Genomic DNA, 23,348 nt, shown 5'->3' with positions numbered 1-23,348 from the left:
GCCGCGCACCCCGGGACGACTCCGGGCCGGCCCTAAAAGAAAAAGGATTTTCCTTAAGTCCGGGCGTTTGAATCACGGGCGGTCAGCCCCCAGCTGGTCACAGAGAGGCCCGATGCCGCCCTCGGAACCAGGTCCTGAGGTGGTCGCAGCCTCCCCAGGCCACCCAGTCGTCCCTCCTTCCTGTGCAGTCATGAAGTTATTGGGAAACGACCTGCCGGCTCACCAGTTTTTATAAAAACCTGCACGCTGCACTCGCCGTACATAGCCTACAGGGATATAGAAGGAAAGCAACTGGTTACGAAAAAGCGTTTCAGTCTGTAAATGCTTAGCCCCGCCACCGTGGAGGAAGCGCGAAGCAGCTCGGTGGCCGCGCCTGGGCAGCCACCCATCGTGACAGAAAACCCCAAGTGCGGTCAAGCCTTGATTTACGTGCAGTTGCATTCCTAGAAAAATCCAGTGTTAGAATCCTGGGAAAAGTGCTTTGGGTTCGTTTGGTGCTGTAGTTCGATTCCAGCCGCAGGTCATTGTAAGCGGGTTTCCCCACGCACGTGAGTGTAGGGCTGCGGGATAACCCTTTATTGTGCGGGCCTGTCCTTTGCCTGGCAGAATTTTAGCATCCGCGGCCCTAACCCCTTCTAAATATGTCTGAGTCTGTGAGAACAGAGCCCCTATAAATATCCCAAATGCCCCCTAGGGGGCAGTACATCCCCACTGAGAAAGACTGGGCCCTAAGCCCACAGGAGCGTTATGTTCTGGCTTTACACGCCAGTACCTGGCACCTCCAGTCTCTCTCATTTGCAGAACAAACACGCTCACAGGTCCTGCTATTTCCGTCTCTGAAATCGGGAGAGTGAGGCTTTGGGAGGTTAAGAGTCTCGCCCCAGATCACAACGCCGAAGTCTCTGAGCTGAACCACAGCGCCTGAGCCTGCCCTTAGAGCCCGCCGGCCGAGCGTTCGCTCACTTTGATGGCTGACCCGCGGCTCTGTCCTGGCGAGGGTGGCAGGAAACTTTCAGCACAGTGCTGAAAGTGCTTTTTGCATGTTGGTCGTCAATTTTCTGACTTTGTCAGCCATTAGGAGAAGCCTGCGATGAAATTCCATTGCTCTGATTGCAGGAACCTCCGTGCACGGGCCACCATGGACAAATACGATGTGATTAAGGCCATCGGGGAAGGTGCCTTTGGGAAAGCATACTTGGCTAAAGGGAAATCAGACAGCAAACCATGTGTCATAAAGGAGATCAATTTTGGAAAGGTAAAGAAGTGCAAATGCCTATGACTTTTCAGCAGGCTTTTAATTGAATATGAAAAGGAAACTTTGTTTTACAATTATAAATCTTGACATTATATTAAATTATGAATCTTAAATTTAAATTAAATTATCAATTTTAACCTCAGTTGATTCGTATTCACTCACCTCATAAGTCCAATGTCTGTGCAAAGACCAATGATCTTATTTAAAAAGAAAAAGAAAAAAAAAAGATGGGTATTTGGTGGGGCAGTTAAGTGGTCACTTGGGGCGCCCCACATCCCATATTGGAGGGCCTGGGTTCAAGTCCTGGCTCTGCTCCCTATTTCAGCTTCCTGCTAATGAGCATTCTGGATGCCTCAAGTACTTGGGGTCCCTGCCACCTAATGGGGGTCCCTGATAGGATTCTTAGCTCCTGGCTTCAGCCTGTAGCTCTGGATGCTGAGGGCATTTGGGGGGTGAACCAGTGACTAGACAGTCCCTCTGTCTCTGCCTTTCAAATAAACAAATAAGTAAATCTTCTAACAAACAAAGCAAACATGTTCTTGAAAGTAAGTTCTTTACGGGACTTTTCTGTGTTGGAATGTCATTTAGATGCCCATCCAAGAAAAGGAAGCTTCCAAGAAAGAAGTCATTCTTCTGGCCAAGATGAAGCATCCCAACATCGTAACCTTCTTCGGTTCATTTCAAGGTTTGATTTTCCGATATTCTTCAAGTACTCTAACAAAGTGTAGACATGTTGACTTACGTGAAAGATATGTTCCTGAGCAGTAGATGCAAATGAACTTTTATAAATGAATCGCTTTCTCATTTACTGAAATTATAATTTGAGGCATCATGTCTATTTCCTCTCTGATGAGTTTTCATACCTTGCTGGTGTTTTAAGTTTTTCCACCTCCCCTGAATTCTTATTCCTATAAATATTTAGTGATTGATGTTTAGTTTTGCTACAGTAACAACCTTTGCATCTCAATGGCCTATAATGCATCTACAGGAAAGCTTCAAAAATCTCATAGAAAAATGTAATTAAAAATAAGTTTATCTTGCTGCAAAAAAATCTTTGAAAGTTTTATTATAATACACATTTCCATGGACTTTTTGAAGACTTCATATTTTTCACATCACATATTGGCTGTGGGTGGGCTGGGGGTCTTAAGTCTGAAGGAGCCTCCCAGGCAGGGTTTTCGGAAAAGATGGGGACATGGATCACCACACCAGCCCTCTCAGTACTGCTGAGGCATGTGTGAATGCACGCATTCATGTGTGTGTGAGGGTGTATGTGTGAAGGTTGTGTGTGGGGTGTGTGTGTGTGAGGGTATATGGATGTTTGAGGGGGTAATTTGTGTGTGGGGGTGTATGGATGTGTCTGGGGAATAATGTGTGTGTGTGTATGTGTGTGTGAGTGGGATACATGGGTATGTGAGGGGGGTAATATGTGTGTGTGTGAGGGGGGAGCATATGGATGTGTGTGTGTGAAGGTTGTGTGTGGGGTATATGTGTGTATGAGGGTATATGGATGTTTGGGGGTAATTTGTGGGGGGGGGCGTATGGATGTGGGGGGGGTTATGTGTGTGTGAGTGGGATATACGGGTATGTGAGGGGAGTAATATGTGGGTGTGGGGGGACATATGGATGTGTGTGGGGGTAATGTGTGTGTGTGTGAGGGGGGATATGGGTATGTGAGGAGGGGTAATATGTGTGTGTGAGGGGGGTGTATGGATGTGTGTATGTGGTAATGTGTGTGTGTATGTGCGAGGGGGGTGTATGGGTATGTGAGGTATACTCTGCCTACATGAGGACCTGTATGTCCCATGGCAACAGCTAGGACTCTGCCATCCTCTTACAGAGAGCCTGCAAGTAGCCACTCATCATCACCAAGCAAACTGCAAAACTATAGTGGGAGAACCTTTGGGAAGGAAGTCCCTTTGTCTGCACCCCTGAATACAACTCTTCTGCCTCCATCCATCACTCTATTCCAAAGGTTTAGAAAAAGGGTGTTTGGCACAGCAGTTAAGTCACCACTTGGAATTCCCATAATCCATATTGGAGTGTTCCTTTTCCCATCCAGCTCCCTGCTAATGCTCCTGGAAAAGCAGCAGAGGATGGCCCAAGCCGTTGCAAGGGCAATCTGTGTGGGAGACCAAGATGGAGTTCTGGGCTCTTGGCTTCAGCCTGGCCCAAACCTTACTATTGTACACATTTGGGGATTAAACCAGGGAATAGACAATCTCTTTCTTTTTCCCTTTCAAAAAAAATAAATTTTAAAAATGATTTTAAAAAATGAAAGAACATTGGTGAGAGGCCATTCATTCACTCAGCAGGTGTTTATTGAGTGCTCACTGTGTGCTAGGCATTGTTCCAGCTTCCAAGAATATAGCTGTGAACAAAACCAACAAAAATCCCTTTTCTCATGAAGATTACGTTTTAGAGGGAAGAGACAGACAATAAACATAGAGTAGGTCAGGTGTTTATAAGACTGTGACAGGGCCTTATTTGCCACCAGTACAATGGGACATCCCCCATTCCTCACCTTAATGGAGCAGGAGTGTTAACCTAGGTATTTCAAACATCATCAGGTGAGTACAATCAGTAAATAAACAAACACAGCTGCTGTTTCTTGGACCTTTTGTGCTCTGCTGGGCATTGTCTCTCTTTTTTTCTTTCTTCCTTTCTTTCCTTTCTTAAGATTTATTTCAATTTATATGAAAGGCAGAGTTGCAGAGAGAGAAAGGGAGAGACAGAAGGAGGGATCCTCCATCTCCTAGTTCACACCCTGAATGGCCACATGGCCAGGGGCTAAGCCAGGGGCTTCTTCAGGGTTTCCCATGAGGGTGCAGGGGCCCAAGCACTTCGGCCATCCTATGCTGCTTTCCCAGGCACATTAACAGGGAGCTGCATCAGAAGCAGCTGAGACACGAACCGTCACCCATATGGGAGGCCAGCACTGCAGGTGGCAGCTTAATCCACTGTGCTATAGTGCCCCAACATTGCATTTCTTACTGATTAAAACCATTCCATTCAAAGTAGTTTCATGTATACAGCCACTCTTTTTTTTAAGTTTTGTTTCCCAAAGAAATCTTTTATTTAATGAGTACAAATTTTGAAAATACAACTTAGGAGGAATATAGTGATTCTTCCCACCATAGCTGCCCTCCCACCCACATTCCTCTTCCTTCTCCTATTCCCAGTCCCATTCTCCATTAAGATTCATTTTCTTTTTTCAAAGATTTTATTTATTTATTTTAGAGGTAAAGTTACAGACAGTGAGAGGGAGAGACAGAGAGAAAGGTCTTCCATCCACTGATTCACTCCCCAAATGGCCTCAATGGCCAGTGCTGTGCCAATCCAAAGCTGGGAGCCAGGAGTTTCTTCCCCATCTCCCACATGGGTGCAGGTGACCAAGCACTCGGGCCATCATCCATTGCTTTCCCAGGCCACAGCAGAGAGCTGGATCAGAAGCAGAGCAGCCAAGACCATAACTGGCACCCATTTGGGATGCCGGTGCATCAGGCGGAAGATTAACCTACTGAGCCAGAGCGCCCGGCCCCACAAAGATTCATTTTCAATTAACTTTATACACAGAAGACCAACTCTATACTAAGTAAAGATTTCAACAGTTTGCACACACACACAAAAAAAAACTGTTTGAGAACAGGTTTTTTTTTTTTTTTTTTTTTTTTTTTTTTTTTTTTTTTTGGACAGGCAGAGTGGACAGTGAGAGAGAGACAGAGAGAGAAAGGTCTTCCTTTTGCCGCTGGTTCACCCTCCAATGGCCGCCGCTGCAGCCGGCGCACCGCGCTGATCCTGGCAGGAGCCAGGAGCCAGGTGCTTCTCCTGGTCTCCCATGGGGTGCAGGGCCCAAGCACCTGGGCCATCCTCCACTGCACTCCCTGGCCATAGCAGAGAGCTGGCCTGGAAGAGGGGCAACCGGGACAGAATCCGGTGCCCCAACCGGGACTAGAACCCGGTGTGCCGGCGCCGCAAGGTGGAGGATTAGCCTATTGAGCCACGGCGCCGGCTAGAGAACAGGTTTTACACTTAATTCTCATAATACAACTCATTGGGGACAGAAGTCCTGCATGGGGAGTTAGTGCATAGTGACTCCTGTTGTTAATTTAACAATTAACACTCATGTATGACATCAGTGATCACCTGAGAGTCTTGACATGAGCTGCCAAAGCTATGGAAGCCTTTTGTGACCACAGACTCTGTTGTATTTAGATAAGGCCATAAGCAAAGTGGAGGTTCTCTTCTCCCTTCAGAGAAAAGTACATCCTTCTTTGATGGCTACTTCTTTCCACTGGGATCTCTCTCACAGAGATCCTTCATATAGGACTTTTTTTTTTTTTTTTTGCCATGATGTCTTGGCTTTCCATGCCTGAAATTCTCTCATGGGTTTTTCAGCCAGACCAGAATGCCTTAAGGGCTGATTCTGAGGTCAGAGTGCTGTTTAAAGCGATTGTCATTCTATGAGTCTACTGTATTACAGCCATTCTTTAAATACTGAGAATTTTAAAAGAGCTTTTGGAATCCTTGGGATGTCTTCTTAGGAACAGAGCAATGCATGTGGCCAGCTAATGGAATTGTATTGAACAACTTCTAAGGGGAGCCCCTAAATGAAGTGACCTCATTCCTGTCTATTGATATCCAGCTATGCCATAAATGAGTGTGAGTGGGAGAGCAGATAGGGTGGGAAGAATCACTATGTTCCTAAATGTGTATTTATGAAATGCATGAAGTATATATACCTTAAATAAAAGGTTTCTGGGGCAAAAAATGCTAGACCCTCATTTGCTGGGATGCTGTTGTGACTGTGTACGGCTAACTCCTACTCTTGCTCCCCCTCAGTCTAACCCCTTTGTTGATCTCTGCAATTTTTGTATTTGGGTCTATATATCCTGCATGTCTACAAGTATGCATATGTTTCAGGAAAAACCCTGTGATGAGAACCAGCTGCCACAGGGAAAAGGGGCTGAAAGACCAAAGAAGAAAAATCCAAGATTAGATAGAAAGTGATTTATTGAGAGGACAGAGTGTAGGCTGTGGTGGTGTCCATGACACAATGGATCCACACAACCTCAGTCAATGGGAAGGGGGTCCCCAGCTAACCTAACAGCACCTGGACCATCTCAAGCAACATTACTGTTCCAAGGATTAGACAGGGGACATTCCACCTGCAGGTCTGGCAGATCTTAATGACTTCCTTTATCTCACAAGTTTTGGAATGACCCTCAGGGCTACCGCAAGGGGAAGATGACAGATGTGTCCAAAATGGCTTTGGTCACATCATACTGAATCCCTACATCATAATTATGAATTTGTACATTTTTTACTCCTCTTTAGGAGTCACTGGGTCTGGCCCTGCCATGGCAGCCACAGATGGGACTCCAAAATTCAATAACTCCTTAGCAGGCTAATTTTAACTTGGTAATTTGTATGGCCTACGCATGATGTTATAAATATCCAAATGACCTTTGGTGAAAGGAATCTCCCTTTTGCTCGGTTCTTTTTTTTTTTTTTTTTTTTTTTGAAGATTTTATTTGTCTATTTGAGAGGTAGAGTTACAGACAGTGAGAGAGAGAGACAGAAAGGAATACCTTCCATTGGCTCACTCCCCAAATGGCCGCAACAGCTGGAGTTGCATCAGGAGCCAGGTGCTTCTTTTGGGTCTCCCACATGGGTGCAGGGGCTCAAGCACCTGGACCATCCTCTACTGCTTTCCCAGGCCATAGCAGAGAGCCTGATGGGAAGAGCGGCAGCCAGGACTAGAACCAGCACCCATATGGGATGCCGGCCTGCAGGTGGAGGATTAAGCTATTGAGCCACAGCACCGGCTCCTGCTCAGTTCTTGATCCTTAGCATCTAGCACATAGGAGCTGCTTAATGTATGTTTGCTGAATGAATGAATGGAATGGAGTGGCTTAACAGAGGGTAGTATGTCTTTATATCATGCAAGATCAGCTTTAAAGGACAGTTTATACTGGATACTGTTACAAAACTCAGGTCACTTCTACAGGATGAAAGCCTGTGCTTTGTTTGTTTATATTGTAAGTTTACATTTTCTGATGACTGCTTTTATTTTTCGAAATAAAGCACCCTGTGTTTACGAACACTGGAGATGCTGTGATGCATTTGCCTTCGCTTGGTAGCTTGTTGGTACCTGAAACCCCAAGCTTATCTGGAAAGGTCTTTGTAGCACCTGATAAAGGCTTTGTTTGCCCACCAACAGCTCATCCCTGAACACACCAGGCTCCACTGTTTGTCTGTGGAAATTTTCCCAGTTTGAAGCAACATAAGAAAAATAAGGAGGATGTCTTGATATTTTCCTAAGGCTAAATTAATACCACATAAGTTCTATCAATAAATACTGTCTGTCATGTGCTAGGTATGTTCTAGGACTCTGAGATACACCAGTGATCAAAAGAGGCAAAAATCCCTGCACTGCTGCATTTGGTTTCTATTGCTGCCTAGCAAATGACCACAATCTAGTTGGTTAAAACAACTACCATTTATGACCTCTTAAATCCTGCAGCTCAGAAGGTTGGGCGTGGCTTAGGTGGAGAGTCTGCTCAGGGTCTCATGCAGTTGAAATGAGGGTGTCAGCTGGGATTGCAGCTCATGGTCCTCTTCTGAGCCTACTCAGGTTGATTTTTGGCCTATTCATTTCCCTGCAATTTTAAGACATAAGCCCCTACTTTCTTACTGGCTGTTCACTAGCTGGCAATTAATCTGTTAACGGGGCCTCTGCTGTGTGCTTCAAGAAGTGGGCCTCTGTACCTTGCCATTTGGCCTCCTTAAGAGAGTGTGGAGATCCCTCACTTCCTTTGTTTCTGACCTCTAGGCACAGATTAAAATGGATCATGTAGTTAGGTCACTTCCACCTGGGTAATCTGCCTTTCCATTGACCGTGAGTCAGCTGATCAGTGCCTTTACATCAGCAAAGTCCCCTTGTAATGTAACATAACAGTCCCGGGAAGAGTGGTTCCACCCTCACTCAGGGGTGAGAGTTATCTGTGGGTTGTTCACCAGGGCCATCATACATCCTAATGCAACTATGGGACTTAACCTTCTTGGAGCTAGGGAGTAGGGAGAGACAGAGGACAAATGTAAATGTAATTCATGAGCTTACTTTATATAGCAAGGTGACAAGTGCTGTCAGAAAATAGAATGGAATGAGATGGGGGGTGGGAGGGTGCAGTTTTAAATAGAGTGGTCTGGAAGGACTAATGGAGGTGACATTGGAGCAAAGATTTGGAGGAGGTAAGGAAAGAGTCCTGCTGATGTCTCAGGAAGAACCTTCTAGGCTAAGGGAATGAACACTGCAAAGGCATGAGGCAAGAGCAGGCCTGATGTGTTAAAGGACCAGCCAGAAGCTGTTGGGAGAACAGCTCACCGTGGGCCTTCAGCATCCACTGCTGGGTATCCCAAGAATGCAAGGTCCTGGCCACTGTCTACCTGGGCTGTTTCTCAGGACTGTGTTTGCTGAGAGCAACTTTCGAAGATGAGGTGACATCTCCCTGAAGACAGCAGCCTTGCTTCCTTCTCACTGTGAAAGCAGTAGCTTCCTGGCTGGTGCCGTGGCTCACTAGGCTAATCCTCCGCTTTGCAGCGCCAGCACACCGGGTTCTAGTCCTGGTTGGGGCGCCAGATTCTGTCCTGGTTGCCCCTCTTCCAGGCCAGCTCTCTGCTGTGGCCCGGGAGTACAGTGGAGGATGGCCCAAGTGCTTGGGCCCTGCACCCCATGGGAGACCAAGATAAGTACCTGGCTCCTGCCATCGGATCAGCGTGGTGCGCAGGCCGCAGCGGCCATTGGAGGGTAAACCAACGGCAAAGGAAGACCTTTCTCTCTCTCTCACTGTCCACTCTGCCTGTCAAAAAAATAAAAATAAAAAAAGAAAGCAGTAGCTTCCCTGCCCTCGGTGTGATGAAGCCCACCCCATGTACTGGTGTCCATCTAGACCCACCTGTGTTGGTTCTGTGGGATTTCAGTGACATAGAGAACCAGTGTTAATATGAAGCTCTGGCTACTGCTTTTGCCAGACATAATAACATCCTTTGTTTCTTACCTGGGAGTCTCATGACTTCTGCCAGCATTTGTGAAGTAGAAAGCAGCCAGTTAGTAGGGTAGAATCTCAGATTCTTCATAGAACCCTCCCTGATGTCATTGTGGGTAGAGTATAATGATCAAGAAGAAAATAGGAGGAGATTTGTTTTTTATTCTTTATTCTGATAGTGTGTACTTCCCAGATTTTTGGTATTAAAATGCCTTTATTTTGTGGAATGATAGTGATAGTAGATGATATTTCATCAAATGACTGTAAGAGGCATCATTGCATGCTAATGCAAAAGAAAAAATGCTGACAGACGCTGATACAGTGCTTTCTTATCACTTATGATTTTTATATGTATAGACAGACCTCTTTTAGATTTACTTAAACATATTTTTATATTACTATTGTGCATATATAAATAAGAAAATGTAAGCAAATAAAATTGGCTAATGTATTTTTTAATGTATTCTAAAAATTATGCAGGAGCAAGCATTTGGCCTAGCAGTTAAGATGTTGGCTCAGGCACCCACAGCAGATATCAGAGCGCCTGGATTCAGTACCCGCCTCCAGTTCCCGACTCCAACTTCTTGCCAGTGCCTGTCCTGGAGAGCAGAAGACTATGTAGGAGATCTGGACTGAGTGCCCAGCTCCTGACTTCTGTGGGTATTTAAGGAGTGAACCAAGGGATGGAATCTCTCTTCCTTTGTCTGTTTTTGTCTCTCAAATAATTTTTTTTCAATTTTTAAGAAGTTTTTAAAAATTATGCACACAGTGAATACATTAAGACTGCTGGCCCTACAGCAATTGATGAGAAGATTCTAACATCTGTAAGACACAAACTTGATTTTTCAAGAGTGTGTTTTAGAGTTGATTAATTATATTAACAGATAATATATGTCGGGACTTGGCTAATAAAGATTGCAGCCCTAATTTTTTTAAAAAGAGTTATTTGAAAGGCACAGTTACAGTGAGGCAGAGGCAGAAAGGGAGAGAAGTCTTCTGTATGCTAGTTCAGTCCCCAAATGGCCACAATGGCTAGAGCTGCACCGATTTGAAGCCAGAAACCAGAAGATTCTTCTGGGTCTCCCACTCAGGTGCAGGGACCCAAGGACTTGGGCCATCTTCTACTGCTTTCCCAAGCCATAGCAAAGAGCTGGATCAGAAGTGGAGCAGCGGGTACTTGAACAGGCACGCATTTGTGTTGCTGGCACTGCAGGCAGCGGTTTTACCCACTATGTCACAGCGCCGGCCCCACAAGCCTAATATTAGTGCTCCTTAATTGTTTTGCAAGGTCTGTGATCCATAAGCTTTATAGGTCCAAAAAGTACTGCCTGTAGTGCACCCTGCATTTCCTTTTTGGGGTTATCCTTTTCTTCCTTTCTGCATTTTCCAGTATTACACTTCCATCAAGAGGAAACACAGATGCCGCCTTATAAACCTGAAATGATTCTCTCCTTTGCTCTGAGTGCCTCCAGCTCTTACTGCTTATCACTCCTGTGGCATTTGTAACATGAGGATAACTTCTCAAGTTCATAGAAAATGGAATTCAAAAATAAGTTTATTTTGATAAAGTTTATTTATTTGTATTTTTTGAAAGAGAGAGAGAGTTAGAGAGAGAGAGTGCACTCCCATCTGCTTGTTTACTCCCCAGTTGCCCACAACAACTGGGGCTGGGCCAGACTGAAGCCAGGAGCCCAGATTCATTCTCTCTCTCTCTCTCTCTGTCTGTCTGTCTCTCTGTCACTCTTTCAAATAAATATTAAACAACAGAAAAGAAATTAACACTGACTAATAGGGAAAAAAGATATGCTTATATTAGAGCTAGTTAATGCTCATTTGCCTGAATAGTCTGAGTTGGTTCAACCATGATAATCCTGAACCTGTCCGTTTCTTTCACCAAAAGCCAGTGTAGTGTAAGGCTGAGTCCAATGGAGGTTAGTGGAAAGGAAATGAAGTGGACCCCTTGGTTTCCTTATTCTGATTCCCCCCTGGTTTTGAAGTTGCCATCCCTTCCTTGCCTTTGTAGTTCTTTCAATGACTGAGTTACAACAAAAATCAATTATAAAAGTAGTATGGTGCTGAGGATAACTGATCTCCAGATGTGAGGGTATATTTGGGAGCATCTTCTTAGGAGCCTTCTTAGATCTCCAGTCAAATTTTCACCCCTTCCCTTCCCTTCCCCCCTCCCTCCCCTTCTCTTTTCTCTCCCTTCTCCTCCCCTCCCCTTCCCTTCCCTCCTCTCTTCCTTTCTCTTATTTATTTATTTGAAAGGCAGAGTTAGAGAGAGAGGGAGACACAGAGAGCAATCTTCCATCCACTGTTTCATCGCTCAAATGTCCACAATGGCCAGGGTTGGGCCAAACCAGGAGCTTCTTCTGGGTCTCCCATGTGGGTGGCAGGGACCCAAGCACTTGGGCCATCTTCCACTGCTTTCCCAGGCACATTTTCTTGGATCAAGGGTTGGAAATGGAGCAGCCAGAACTCAAACCAGCACCCATATGAGTGCATGCATCACTGGCAGCAGCTTAACACACTGAACCACAACACCGGCCCCCTGTCACTTTCTCTATGCTCTCTACACCCTCAAGCCTACAGACATCCAATCCAGCACTGGTCACACAATGTGGAATGACTCCCCAACTAGACAGAGCAGGAGGACAGCTTATTTGCTCTGTATCCCTAACATAGCATTTCTTACTGATCACATGTCCTTGTTAAAAGTATGTGGATGAGGCCGGCGCAGCGGCTCACTAGGCTAATCCTCTGCCTTGCGGCGCCGGCACACCAGGTTCTAGTCCTGGTTGGGGCGCCGGATTCTGTCCCGGTTGCCCCTCTTCCAGGCCAGCTCTCTGCTGTGGCCAGGGAGTGCAGTGGAGGATGGCCCAGGTGCTTGGGCCCTGCACCCCATGGGAGACCAGGAGAAGCACCTGGCTCCTGGCTCCTGCCATCGGATCAGCGCGGTGCACCGGCCGCAGCGCGCTGGCCACGGCGGCCATTGGAGGGTGAACCAACAGCAAAGGAAGACCTTTCTCTCTGTCTCTCTCTCTCACTGTCCACTCTGCCTGTCAAAAAAAAAAAAAAAAAGTATGTGGATGAGTAAATGGATTACTCCTTAAGGAAAAAAGATTGGGGAGTCAGGCATTTGGCATGGCAATTAAGCAGCTGCCTGGGATACCCATAGGAATCATATGACTGTTTAAAATATTTTTTTTGTTTTTACATATTTGAAAGGCAGAGTGACACAAAGAGAGACAGAGAGACAGACGCAGAGATCTTCTATCCACTGGTTCATTCCCCAAATGCCCATAACACACAGAGCTGCCTCTGGCTGCAGCCAAGAGCCAGGAATGTCCCTGGTCTCCCCGACGGTGTCAGGGATCAAGTACATGAGCCATTATCTGCTGCATCCCAGGAGTATTACAGGAAGCTGGATTGGAAGCAGAATAGTCAGGACGTAACGGGGCACCCAGTGAGATGCTCATGTCCCAAACAATGACTTAATCTGCTATGCCAGAACTCCTGTCCCAATACATACAAACAAATTTAACAGATAAAAACACAACACATTTGTCAAACTTTTGATGCAAGACCAAGGCATTGAGTTCACAGACCTAGAGTTCTGAATATTCTTTCTTATATAAGCTCTGCCTCTTATTTAGAATTTTGTTTCCTTTCTTTAGTGTAGAATAAAATTTCTGAATAATCTGTGTTCACAATCCTCTTAGAGCTTTTCTAACTTTTTACTTGTCTCATCCAACGTTTAGGTAAATGGCATTTTTTTTCTTTAGTCAATTTTTCTGAGTCCTCCAAAACATTCAATGTAGTCTTTTATAGAAATAATCCTATCTTTCTTTTTCTATTCCTACTACATCAGTCTATATAATAGTTACAATGACAAGCATAAGTGGCATAAGAAGATTTGGAGAAAACACAAGGGTCTCGGTAAGCATCAGTGTAATCGGTGGGAACAGAAGTGTGTAGAAAAACAGAGAGCCCAGAAGTCACTAGTGATGACCTTGAGTAGGCAACACTACAGGAGAGCGTCCAGGAATCTACTGAGTAGGTTAGGAGAAGTCCACCAGAAAGAACAGTTGCTATTGTACTCAACAACATGTCTGAATAAATGCACGTGTTCATACCCCAACATAAGAAGGGGCTCTTAATCTTGGGGTACTAGGAGAGATTCACAGCTGCTACTTTTCCAGCAGATTTCTAATCCTTATAGTAATGTATTAATCATAATAGTTCTCACCACACTCTCATGTATAGGCAATATTCTATGCATCTGACATGGATGAACTCATTTGATCTTTCCCGCCATCCTAGTAGGATATTTCTGAATTATTTGCATTTTACAGATGAGGTACTGAGACACAAAGAAAGTGACTTGCCCAGAGTTACAGAGCCAGGAAATGTTCAGTGGTCAAATGGGCATAGAATGCCATCCATCTTGACTCCACAGCCAGAGTTGTGAACTATTATATATGGTATTTTTTCCTGTTATATCCTCCACTTTCTGAAACTTAGCAAGCAAATGATTGATAAATATCTGAACCCCTCCAGCGCCAAATGATGCCTTTTCTTACAGAAAAAGATCGGCTGTTTATTGTCATGGAATATTGTGATGGAGGGGATCTCATGAGAAGGATCAGCAGACAGCGGGGAGTGTTATTTAGTGAAGATCAGGTAAAATCATTTCTAATTTGCTGTTTAATCTATATGTGGAGAGGAAGGATTACATTTAAAATGTCATAAGTTTGTATGAAACTTGAAAGAGTGGATCAATATTCTTGGAAAATTCAGACCAAAACATGTTTGCAATTGAACTTGAACTCTACCTTTTCTGAGCAATGAGATCTTCTTGAGAAAAGATAGTCTCTTTGGACAGTCTCACTTAGGATGCCTCTGAGATAAATCTTCCTGGCTTAAAAAGCATCTGACTGTGGATGGTCCTTGGTTATTTGAAATGTGACATATTTATAGCTTCACTCTTTCCTTTTATCATTTGGCACTCTGTTTTAAAATAGCTATCCTACTCTGCTAGGGAAGACGGAAGATCTTAGCAATGTCTATTTAATTTTAGTGGCTGTTAAGAGAGGAGAAAGGGTGAAGATGAATGGCTTTAGTATCCATTTGCTCTTTGCACAAACACATTTTTCTTCTGTACTTCAAGCCTCCTTTGGGACCCGCTTGGGCGTTGTACTCATGAAGGAGACAGGTATGTGTGTGTGTGGCGAGAAATCTGAATTAAGGCCCATGCCATTGATGGGTGAGGCCATTGCCTCAAGTAGTAGCACAGGTGAGGTGAATAGTCACCATCTTTCTCTTGGCCATTTGTGTCTTTGTTCTACTTTACCATCTAAGAGCTTCAGGCCCATATAATTTCTTTATAGAGTTTAAGTTGAGTATTTCATATGTATGAATGATTAAAAAGTCAGTATCTCTAATCTCCACAAATTTAATCAAGTATTATCCCTATGCTCATTTCTATTATATATTAAATTGTTTATCTGTAGAAACCTTCCCTTTTCTTTCTTTCTGGGTATTCTTTTGCTACATTTTGTAAAAATGATTTTTAAAATTTATTTTTTATTTTTAAATTTTTTAAAAAGATTTGTTTTGTTTATTTGAAAGACAGAGTTACAGAGACAGCTAGAGCCAGAGAGAGAGAAAGGTCTTCCATGTACTGGTTCATTGTCCCAATGACCACAGCAACCAGAGATAAGCTGATCCGAAGCCAGGAGCCCGGAGCTGCTTCCAGATCTCCCACACAGGTGCAGGAGCCCAAGGACTTGGGCCGTTTTCTGCTGCTTTCCCAGGCCATAGCAGAGAGCTGGATTGGAAGTGGAGCAGTTGGGATTTGAACCAGCGCCCATCTCAGATTCCGGTGCTGCAGGCAGGAGCTTTAATCCACTGCGCCACAGTGCTGACTCCTAAAAATGCTTTTGAAGAAAAATTTGAGTTCTGCTTCCCTTTGTTGGGAAAGAACTAAAATAACAACTAAATACTTGGGATATAGCTTCTATTCCCTATTATTTTTTTCTTCCTGAATAATTTGAAATTTTAGAATAGTTTAAATGAATTTCTGTAAACATAGGACACATTTCTTTTATTTTATTTTTTAAAGATTTATTTATTTTATGTGAAAGGCAGTGGCAGAGAGAGCAGTCTTCCATCCACCAGTTTATTCCCCAGATGGCCACAACGGCTAGAGCTGAGCCGATCCAAAGCCAGGAACCATGAGCTGCTTCTGGGTCTCCCATGTGGGAGCAGGGTCCCAATGACTTGGGCCATCTTCTACTGCTTTTCCAGGCGATAGTAGAAAACTGGCTTGGAAGTGGAGCAGCCAGTACTCAAACTGGTGCCCATATGGGATGCCGGCACTGCAGGCAGTGGCTTTACCTGCTATGCCACAGCGCCGCCCCCATAAGACACATTTTAATAAGGAGGCACATGGCCAACTAAGATAAAATAAAAATCATGACTAAGAAATAAAGCTAAGATTTATAAGTAAAACTTTTGTTGGCTTTTATATCAGATACATAGATAGATGTTTTATTACAATCTCTAATACCCTCATCAGTTCTCGACTTGTTCCTTTTTCTTCCTGTCCTCAGCATCTTCCTCTACGGAAAGGAAAAACCAGTGGTATCAGTGCTATCAACAAACAGGGCTGCAGTCTCCTGTTCCCGATGCCATCAGCAACCCAGTGTCAAATAAGAAAAAGAAAATAATCAATGTCTCCCTCTTTCCCTTGCTGCTTATCTTTTTCTATATCTGGAATATGAGGCCAGCACTGGGGCGCAGCAAGTAAAACCGTTACCTGCAGCACAGGCATCCCGGCTGCTCCACTTCCATGCCAGCTCCCTGCTCATGTGCCTGTATCTGGAATTCCCTTTGAGACCCAAAAATGTTTGAACTGCCTTTCTGTGCCTCCATTGTTCTAGCTGTAAAACAAAAATAATGTGATAAAATATCTCTGTTTCATTCCTATAAACCCACACATAGAAAAATGTATCATCTCTCTCTTTCTGCATGTAATCATGAAGACATTTCAGTGAATGCCCGACTGTTGACTAGTTTTATTCTATGTCCCCTCTACAGATCCTGGGTTGGTTTGTGCAAATTTCTCTAGGACTAAAACATATTCACGACAGGAAGATCTTACACAGGGACATAAAAGCTCAGGTAATAGCACAAAGAGAAGACAAAGAATGGACTTTTCTTTTCTTGCAGTATTTCAATAAACATAACATTTTCTCCATTTATAGAATATTTTTCTGAGCAAGAATGGAATGGTTGCCAAGCTTGGGGACTTTGGTATAGCAAGAGTCCTGAATAAGTAAGTATTTTTAAAAATCTTTTTTTTTCTATTCAAAGCAGCCAAAATAAACTTGGTTGTACAAATAATTTGAGGAAATTTTATAGAAATGAATTAAACAATTCAGATGGTACTTTGCTGGAGATTACAGTTCCAAAAAGAAATTGTGGCATAACAAAATGATGATGATAATGTTGTGTAGCATGATACAAGTTTAGCAAATATGGGACTAGAAAATGCATAAAGCTTGTGAGAATTTAGAGAAACAGGTTTATACTTGCTAGGGGAATAAATTGCTGTGACTGTTTTGGAAGACAATTTGGTGGTAATATCTATGAAGAAGATTTTAAATGTTTTCCTTCTAGGAATTTATTCCAAAGGAATAATTTGAGATTTGGAATAATTTAAATGCTTGGTAATTGAAAAATGGTTAAATAAAATAATGAAACTCATGTACCCAAATATATGGGAATACTTCAAAAAGTTTGTAGAAAGGGGCCAGTGCTGTGGCACCAGTTCGAGCCCTAGATGCTCCACTTCTGATCCAGCTCCCTGCTAATGGCCTGGGAAAGCAGTGGAAGATGACCCAAGTACTTGTGCCCCTGCACTTACATGGGAGACCCAGAAGAAGCTCCTGGCTCCTGGCTTTGGATCAGCCCAGCTCTGGCCGTTACGGCAATTTGGGGAGTGAACCAGTGGATGGAAGACTTCTTTCTGTCTCTCCCTCTCTCTGTAACACTGCCTCTTAAATAAATAAATTAATCTTAAAGTTTGTAGAAAATGAACTAAAAGATTATTTTGGTGCAAAAAATGTTGAAATTCATACATAGTTTTCATAGTATGCATTTTCTATAGACTTTATAAAGACCTCACATATGTGTGGATTTCAAAATATTTTGCACCAAAGTCAACTTATCTCTTAATTCCATTTTCCACAGACTTTTTGATGTATCCTTGTTAGCAGAGATGAGTGGTGGTGTTCTTGTGTTTGTGCAAGAAAGAATTCAGGGGTGAGACAGAGCAAAGTAGCAAAGTTTTATTGGGGGCAGGGCATCCATCAGAACAGAAGGGACAGAGAGTTCCCAGTCACTCAGACTGGGGGAAAGCAAGGTTACCTGGTTGAATGGAGAGAATACACCTGACAGGCCAGGTGGGCGGCTCAGCGGAGAGCAGAGAGCTGAGCACATTAACTGTTTCTCTTATCCAGGACTAAGGGTTTGCTGAGTGTAAATTAGGAAAATTCGTCCCCAGGTTTACTACTCAGTATTAACAGGCTAGGGAGCCCTCCTGGCGCTGGGCAGGGGAGCCTCCCCGTGGTGCCTGCCTTAGAGGAAGGCTGTGAAAGTTTTACTGCCTCGTGTTATCAAGCCTGGTAACGCATTTGGTGCTGAGAAGAGAGGATTGTCCTGGGGAGCCTTCCCGGGGGAGGGGCTGAGACCACCTGGGAAGTTACCAGGGTCTGGGCAGGACTTTGCAGTGTCAATGCTGGGCTGCTTCCAAGGTGAGCTTCTGCACATGCTGTTTTCCTCAGGCCCCTCTCACACACAGGCTAATTTCTAACTTACACCCTCGTTTTATATCAGAACCACTCATGATTTTGAAGACTTCTTGATAGTTTGTAGGGATATTAAGTAAAGAAAATGGAGTTGTGAATTTTAATTGCACTTTGATCACAGCTATATGAAAAATATTCATGGAAAAAATATATCAAAAATTTTAACAATAGTTGTTTTGGGGTACAAAAATTCCAGGTAATCTTTTTCAGTTTCTTATTTCCCAATTTTAAATCATGAGATTACATTTCTTTGATAACTGTAAAATGAGGTCTTTGTCCATCGGAGAGATTTTTAGAACATAACCATTATATCGCTTTGTAGAAATTTTAAGCCATTAAAAATTTTGGAGGAGCTATTTATAAGTTTAAAAATCAACTGATTGGGGCCAGTGCTGTGGTGTAGCAGGTAAAGCTGCTGCCTGCAGTGCCAGCATCCCATATGGATGCTGGTTCGAGACCCAGCTGCTCCACTTCCAATCCACCTCTCTGCTATGACCTGGGAAAGCAGTGGAAGATGGCCCAAGTCCTTGGGCCCCTGCTCCCGTGTGGGAGACTCGGAAGAAGCTCATGGCTCCTGGCTTCAGGTCGGCCCAGCTCTGGCCGTTGCAGCCACTGGGGGAGTGAACCAGCATATGGAAGATTCTGTCTCTCTGCTTCTGCCTCTTTGTAACTCTACCTTTCAAATAAATAAATAAATATTTTTTTAAAAAAATCAACTGATTATATCCCAACAAGCAAAAAAAAGTGATTTTATCATTCTATTAGCAGTGTACAGTTTTGCTTTCTTCTAATATGTGCATGTTTCAAATTTTGTGTTATTTTTATATATTTTGCTTGCATAAGTAAGCCTTTTCTTATATAATAAACCATTCTTTTTTATGTAATTTATTAGTTCCATGGAACTTGCTCGAACTTGTGTTGGAACGCCTTACTACCTGTCTCCAGAGATCTGTCAGAATAAACCCTACAACAATAAAACGTGAGTTGCTAATTACTAGTTTGAAAATGTTAGTAAAATCTGATGGACAGGTGTTGTGGCACAGCTGGTTAAGCCTGTGCCAGCAAGGAAGCCATCCCATATGGATACCAGTTGGCTGCTTAGCTTCCCATCCAGCTCCCTGCTAATGCACCTGGGAAAACACCAGAAGACACCCCAACCACATAGGCCCTTGCCACCCATGTAGGAGACCCAGGTGGAATTCTAATCTTCTGGCTTTGGCCTAGCCAAGCCCTAGCCATTGGTGGTCATGTGGGGAGTGAACTAGCAGTTGGAGGACTTCTTTCTTTGTCTTGCCGCTCTCTGTGTAGATCCGCCTTTCAAATTCATAAAGAAAATTAAAGAAAAAAATTCGATGGACAACAGTGAGTTAAGATTTCAGAAAGTAGAGTTTAATCTCTTCTTTTTCTTCAGATATTCTTCTAATTTCATTTTCTTCATATGCAAAATGGGGATCCCAGCGACTATCCCTGACTAGTGCTCCCTGAAGCTTTTGAACTAATTTAGAAAAATTTTTCTTTTTTTAAATTTTTTTTTATTTGACAGATAGAGTTATAGACAGAGAGAGAGACAGAGAGAAAGGTCTTTCTTCCGTTGGTTCACCCCCCAAATGGCCGCCACGGCTGGCACTGCACTGATCCGAAGCCAGGAGCCAGGTGCTTCTTCCTGGTCTCCCATGCGGGTGCAGGGCCCCAAGCACCTGGGCCATCCTCCACTGCCTTCCCTGGCCACAGCAGAGAGCTGGACTGGAAGAGGAGCAACTGGGACTAGAACCCAGCACCCATATGGGATGCCGGCGTCGCAGGCAGAGGATGGAGGATTAACCAAGTGAGCCACAGCGCCAGCCCCTAGAAAAATTTTTCTTCATCTAAATATACAAGTGATACAAGGAATAATATTTTATTTATTTATTTTTTTGTTTTAGAAGAAATAATATTGACAGCTGCAGTCAGTGTGATGCCCATCATTGCCTATTATTTAATCTATTGCAGAAAAATGTTGTAGATGTGTCAGGTAGGTAGCAGTGGTGTCTGCACTGGCTTAGGAGCTGGGAATCCTAGTCTTGGCTCATCCACTGACTTGACAAAGTCAGCCTGCCTCTGTGGTTCTCAGTTCTCCAACCTCTCACAAACAGGTGTTGGCTAGATGATCTTTAAAGTGACTTCCAGCTTTAAAACCTACCAATGGAGCAGGTGTTGTGGCACAGCAGGTTAAGCTATTGCTTGGGACCAGTGCATCCCCTGTTGGAGTGCCTGGAATGAAGTCCCCACCTCTGCTTCTGATCCAGCCTCCTGGTGATATGCACCCTGGGAGGAAGCAGATGATGCCTGAGTGCTTGAGCCCTTGAAACCCATGTGGGAGACCTGGATGGAACTCCTGGCTCCTGGCTTCAGCCTGGCTCAACCCTAGCAGTTACCAGTATTTGGGGAGTGAACCACTGGCTGGAAGAGCCACTGCCACTAACTTGACCTAGAGGGAAGGCTGAGTTAATGGTTAACTGAGTTAACTCCATTGAGAGTTCCTTGTTCATTTGTTTAGGAAAACGCCCAAGGGATATTTGGCTGTTAGATTTTGAAAGAGAAAGAAGGAAGGCAAAGCATAATAAAATAACAGGCATTGTTTATTTGCTTGTTTTGACATCTTTTGGCACCAAGGAGCTTGGTTTCATGTTGTGCAGTAATGCAGCTAGAACCATGCAGGATGGGAGTGAGGCTGGTCCAAGCAAAACTCCCTGCTGATGGCCTGGGAAAGCAGTGAAAGTTGGCCCATGTGCTTTGGCCCCTGTACCCATAAAGGAGACCCAGATGGAGTTTCAAGCTCCTGGCTTTGGTCTGGCTCAGCCCTAGCTTTTGCGGCCATTTGGGGAATGAACCAGTGGTTGGAGGATCTCTCTCTTTCTCTCTGTTTCTGCCTCTCTTCTTGCTCTCTCTGTTACTCTGCCTTTCAAATAAACAAAGTAAATCTTTAAAAAAAGAAAAAAGAATTTGCATCAGGACAGACATTTGTTGCACTGGTTAAGACACTGCTTGGTACCCTGAGCCCATGTCAGTTTCTGGTTTCAGTTTCAGCTCTTCTGCTTTTGATCCTAAATTGAGTCCTGATCCAGCCCTGGCTTTTGTGGCCATTTGGGAAGTGAACCAGTGGATGGAAAAATGTCTCTTTGTCTGTCTATCTCTTTATCTTTCAAATGAAATAAAAAGTAACTATTTTTTTTAAGAATTTGAGTCCACATTTAAATACCGAAACACTTTCAGATGTGCAGATTTGGTGTTTTTGGAATCCGAAAGATATTGGCAATAACCACCAGCATAGCTGCTGGCCCATTTAGGCCAGCAAACCATTCCTTGGTTTGTCACACAGAGGGTGGTGTCAGGACTACAGGTGGCCTAGGTTAGATGGGGCCTGAGCCCTGAAGGTTGTGAATTCACCATACTGGCCACAGAGGGCGCTGTGGGAAAAGAGAGAAGTTTGGAGACTAGAAGACCAAATAAAGGCAAAATATCTGTGTGGTGAGAAATGGCAGGTGAATTTCTGGGAATTGTAGAAAGCAGTTCAACTTTGTTTCCAATTAGTTCTATAATCATCTGCTGTATGTAGTCCTTTAGTATCAGGTTCTCTCCCTCCCTCTCTGTCACTGTTGTGCGCACTCTCACAAACACACAGGAAGCATTACTAACTGGTATAGCCATTTACGTTAGCTTGTTTTGATTCTTTTACGACCTGTCTTCTCATTATTTTTCTTTGCTGTTGTAGATTTAATTATATTTTTTGTTCTATAGAATAATTCCTTATTATACCAATCTCATGTAAATATTTTTTAAGATTTATTTTATCTATTTTATCTATTTGAAAGGCAGAACTAGAGAGAAAGAAGGAGAGAGAGAGATACAGAGATAGAGAGAGGTCTCTCATCCACTGGTTCATCCCCCCAAATGGCTACAACGGCAGGGTCTGGGCCAGGCTAAAGCCAGGAACCAGGAGCTTCTTCTGGGTCTCCCATGTGGGTGCAGGGGCCCAAGCACGTGTGCCATCCTCTCCTGCTTTCCCAGGCACATTAGCAGGGAGCTGGATTGGAAATGGAGCAGCCAGGACTCAAACCAGTGCCCATCTGTGATGCCAGTCCTGAAGGCAGTGATTTAGCCCACTATGCCACAGCACCAGCTCCCCATGTAAATATTTATTAAATGCTAACTCTGTAAAGAGCAAAACTCAAGTCATGTATTATAAATATATTTTTCTAATGTTTATTTCAGGACTTTTGCTCATCACTTAATATAACTTTGGTTCTGTCAAGAGTCTGTAGTAGAATATACCTTCAAAATCAACCACATTTTATAATTTGAGTCAAAACAAATCCATGTTTGAGTCCTGCCTCCCTCCTCAAAGTGCTCAAAATTTCATCATATTCACGGTTTTCTTTGAGCACATGAAGTTGCAGTAAATATTGGACCATCCATCCAGTTGTAGCAAAGTTTACATATTCTTTGCTAGGATTCCCAAAAGGCACAAATGGTTTTTATTTTACCTCACAGTGTAATAAGAAAAAGAATTGGTAATATATCTGAAAGCATTTATAAAAATGGAGCAACCTATATAAATTTCTGAAGTTCCATGAGTGTAAGGTGCAGGAAGCATAAAAGCTTTTACTCAGATCCGTGGTTATTTTCTTAACAAGTAACCTCTTATCTTCCCTAGGGATATTTGGTCTCTTGGCTGTGTCTTATATGAACTCTGCACACTCAAACACCCTGTAAGTATGCCCATTATCAGATTAATCTCAAATTATTGAAATCAGATAAATGAAGTTAACTTTTGGGAGAAAAAGGTTAATGTTTGACTTTATTAGATTGTTAAAAACTATATGGACAAGCTATTAAAAAGAATGATAGACCTGTATGCCCCAACATACTAAGATGTTCAAGAAATATTAGGAAGTCAAAAGTTACCTATCTGAACTTGCAGTAGTGATTACTGTAGGCTGGAAATGTTGGAAAGAGGGAGGGGATAGAGGAAGATTGGATGGACAGTGGGTACCAAAACACAGAAGCAGAAAGTTCTAGTGTTCCATAGCACAGTGCATTGACTACAGTTTCCAACAATGTATAAATACCTGGAAAAAAGGAAGCTGGTAGGCTCCAAAGATAAGAAGGGATAAGGGGTTGGCTGGCGCCATG

General features: G+C 43.5%; 1 protein-coding gene across 1 annotated transcript in view; it reads left to right on the top strand.

Moving 5' to 3' along the window:
• The first annotated feature begins 413 nt into the window (after window positions 1-413).
• NEK5 (NIMA related kinase 5) overlaps window positions 414-23,348 on the top strand; it is a 98,615-nt gene continuing 75,680 nt past the window's right edge. Inside the window, 8 exon segments of the mRNA XM_017350285.3 lie at window positions 414-548; window positions 1,117-1,255; window positions 1,844-1,940; window positions 13,889-13,986; window positions 16,405-16,488; window positions 16,572-16,642; window positions 19,069-19,155; window positions 22,870-22,924. Of these exon segments, the coding sequence (XP_017205774.3) occupies window positions 1,139-1,255; window positions 1,844-1,940; window positions 13,889-13,986; window positions 16,405-16,488; window positions 16,572-16,642; window positions 19,069-19,155; window positions 22,870-22,924 (609 nt within the window). The 5' untranslated portion in view covers window positions 414-548; window positions 1,117-1,138.

This window comes from Oryctolagus cuniculus, chromosome 9 (genome assembly GCF_964237555.1).
Source record: "Oryctolagus cuniculus chromosome 9, mOryCun1.1, whole genome shotgun sequence".
Classification (NCBI taxonomy): Eukaryota; Metazoa; Chordata; class Mammalia; order Lagomorpha; family Leporidae; genus Oryctolagus; species Oryctolagus cuniculus.
The sequence above is the reverse complement of the archived record's forward strand: the minus strand, read 5'-3'. Positions and strand labels throughout refer to the sequence as shown.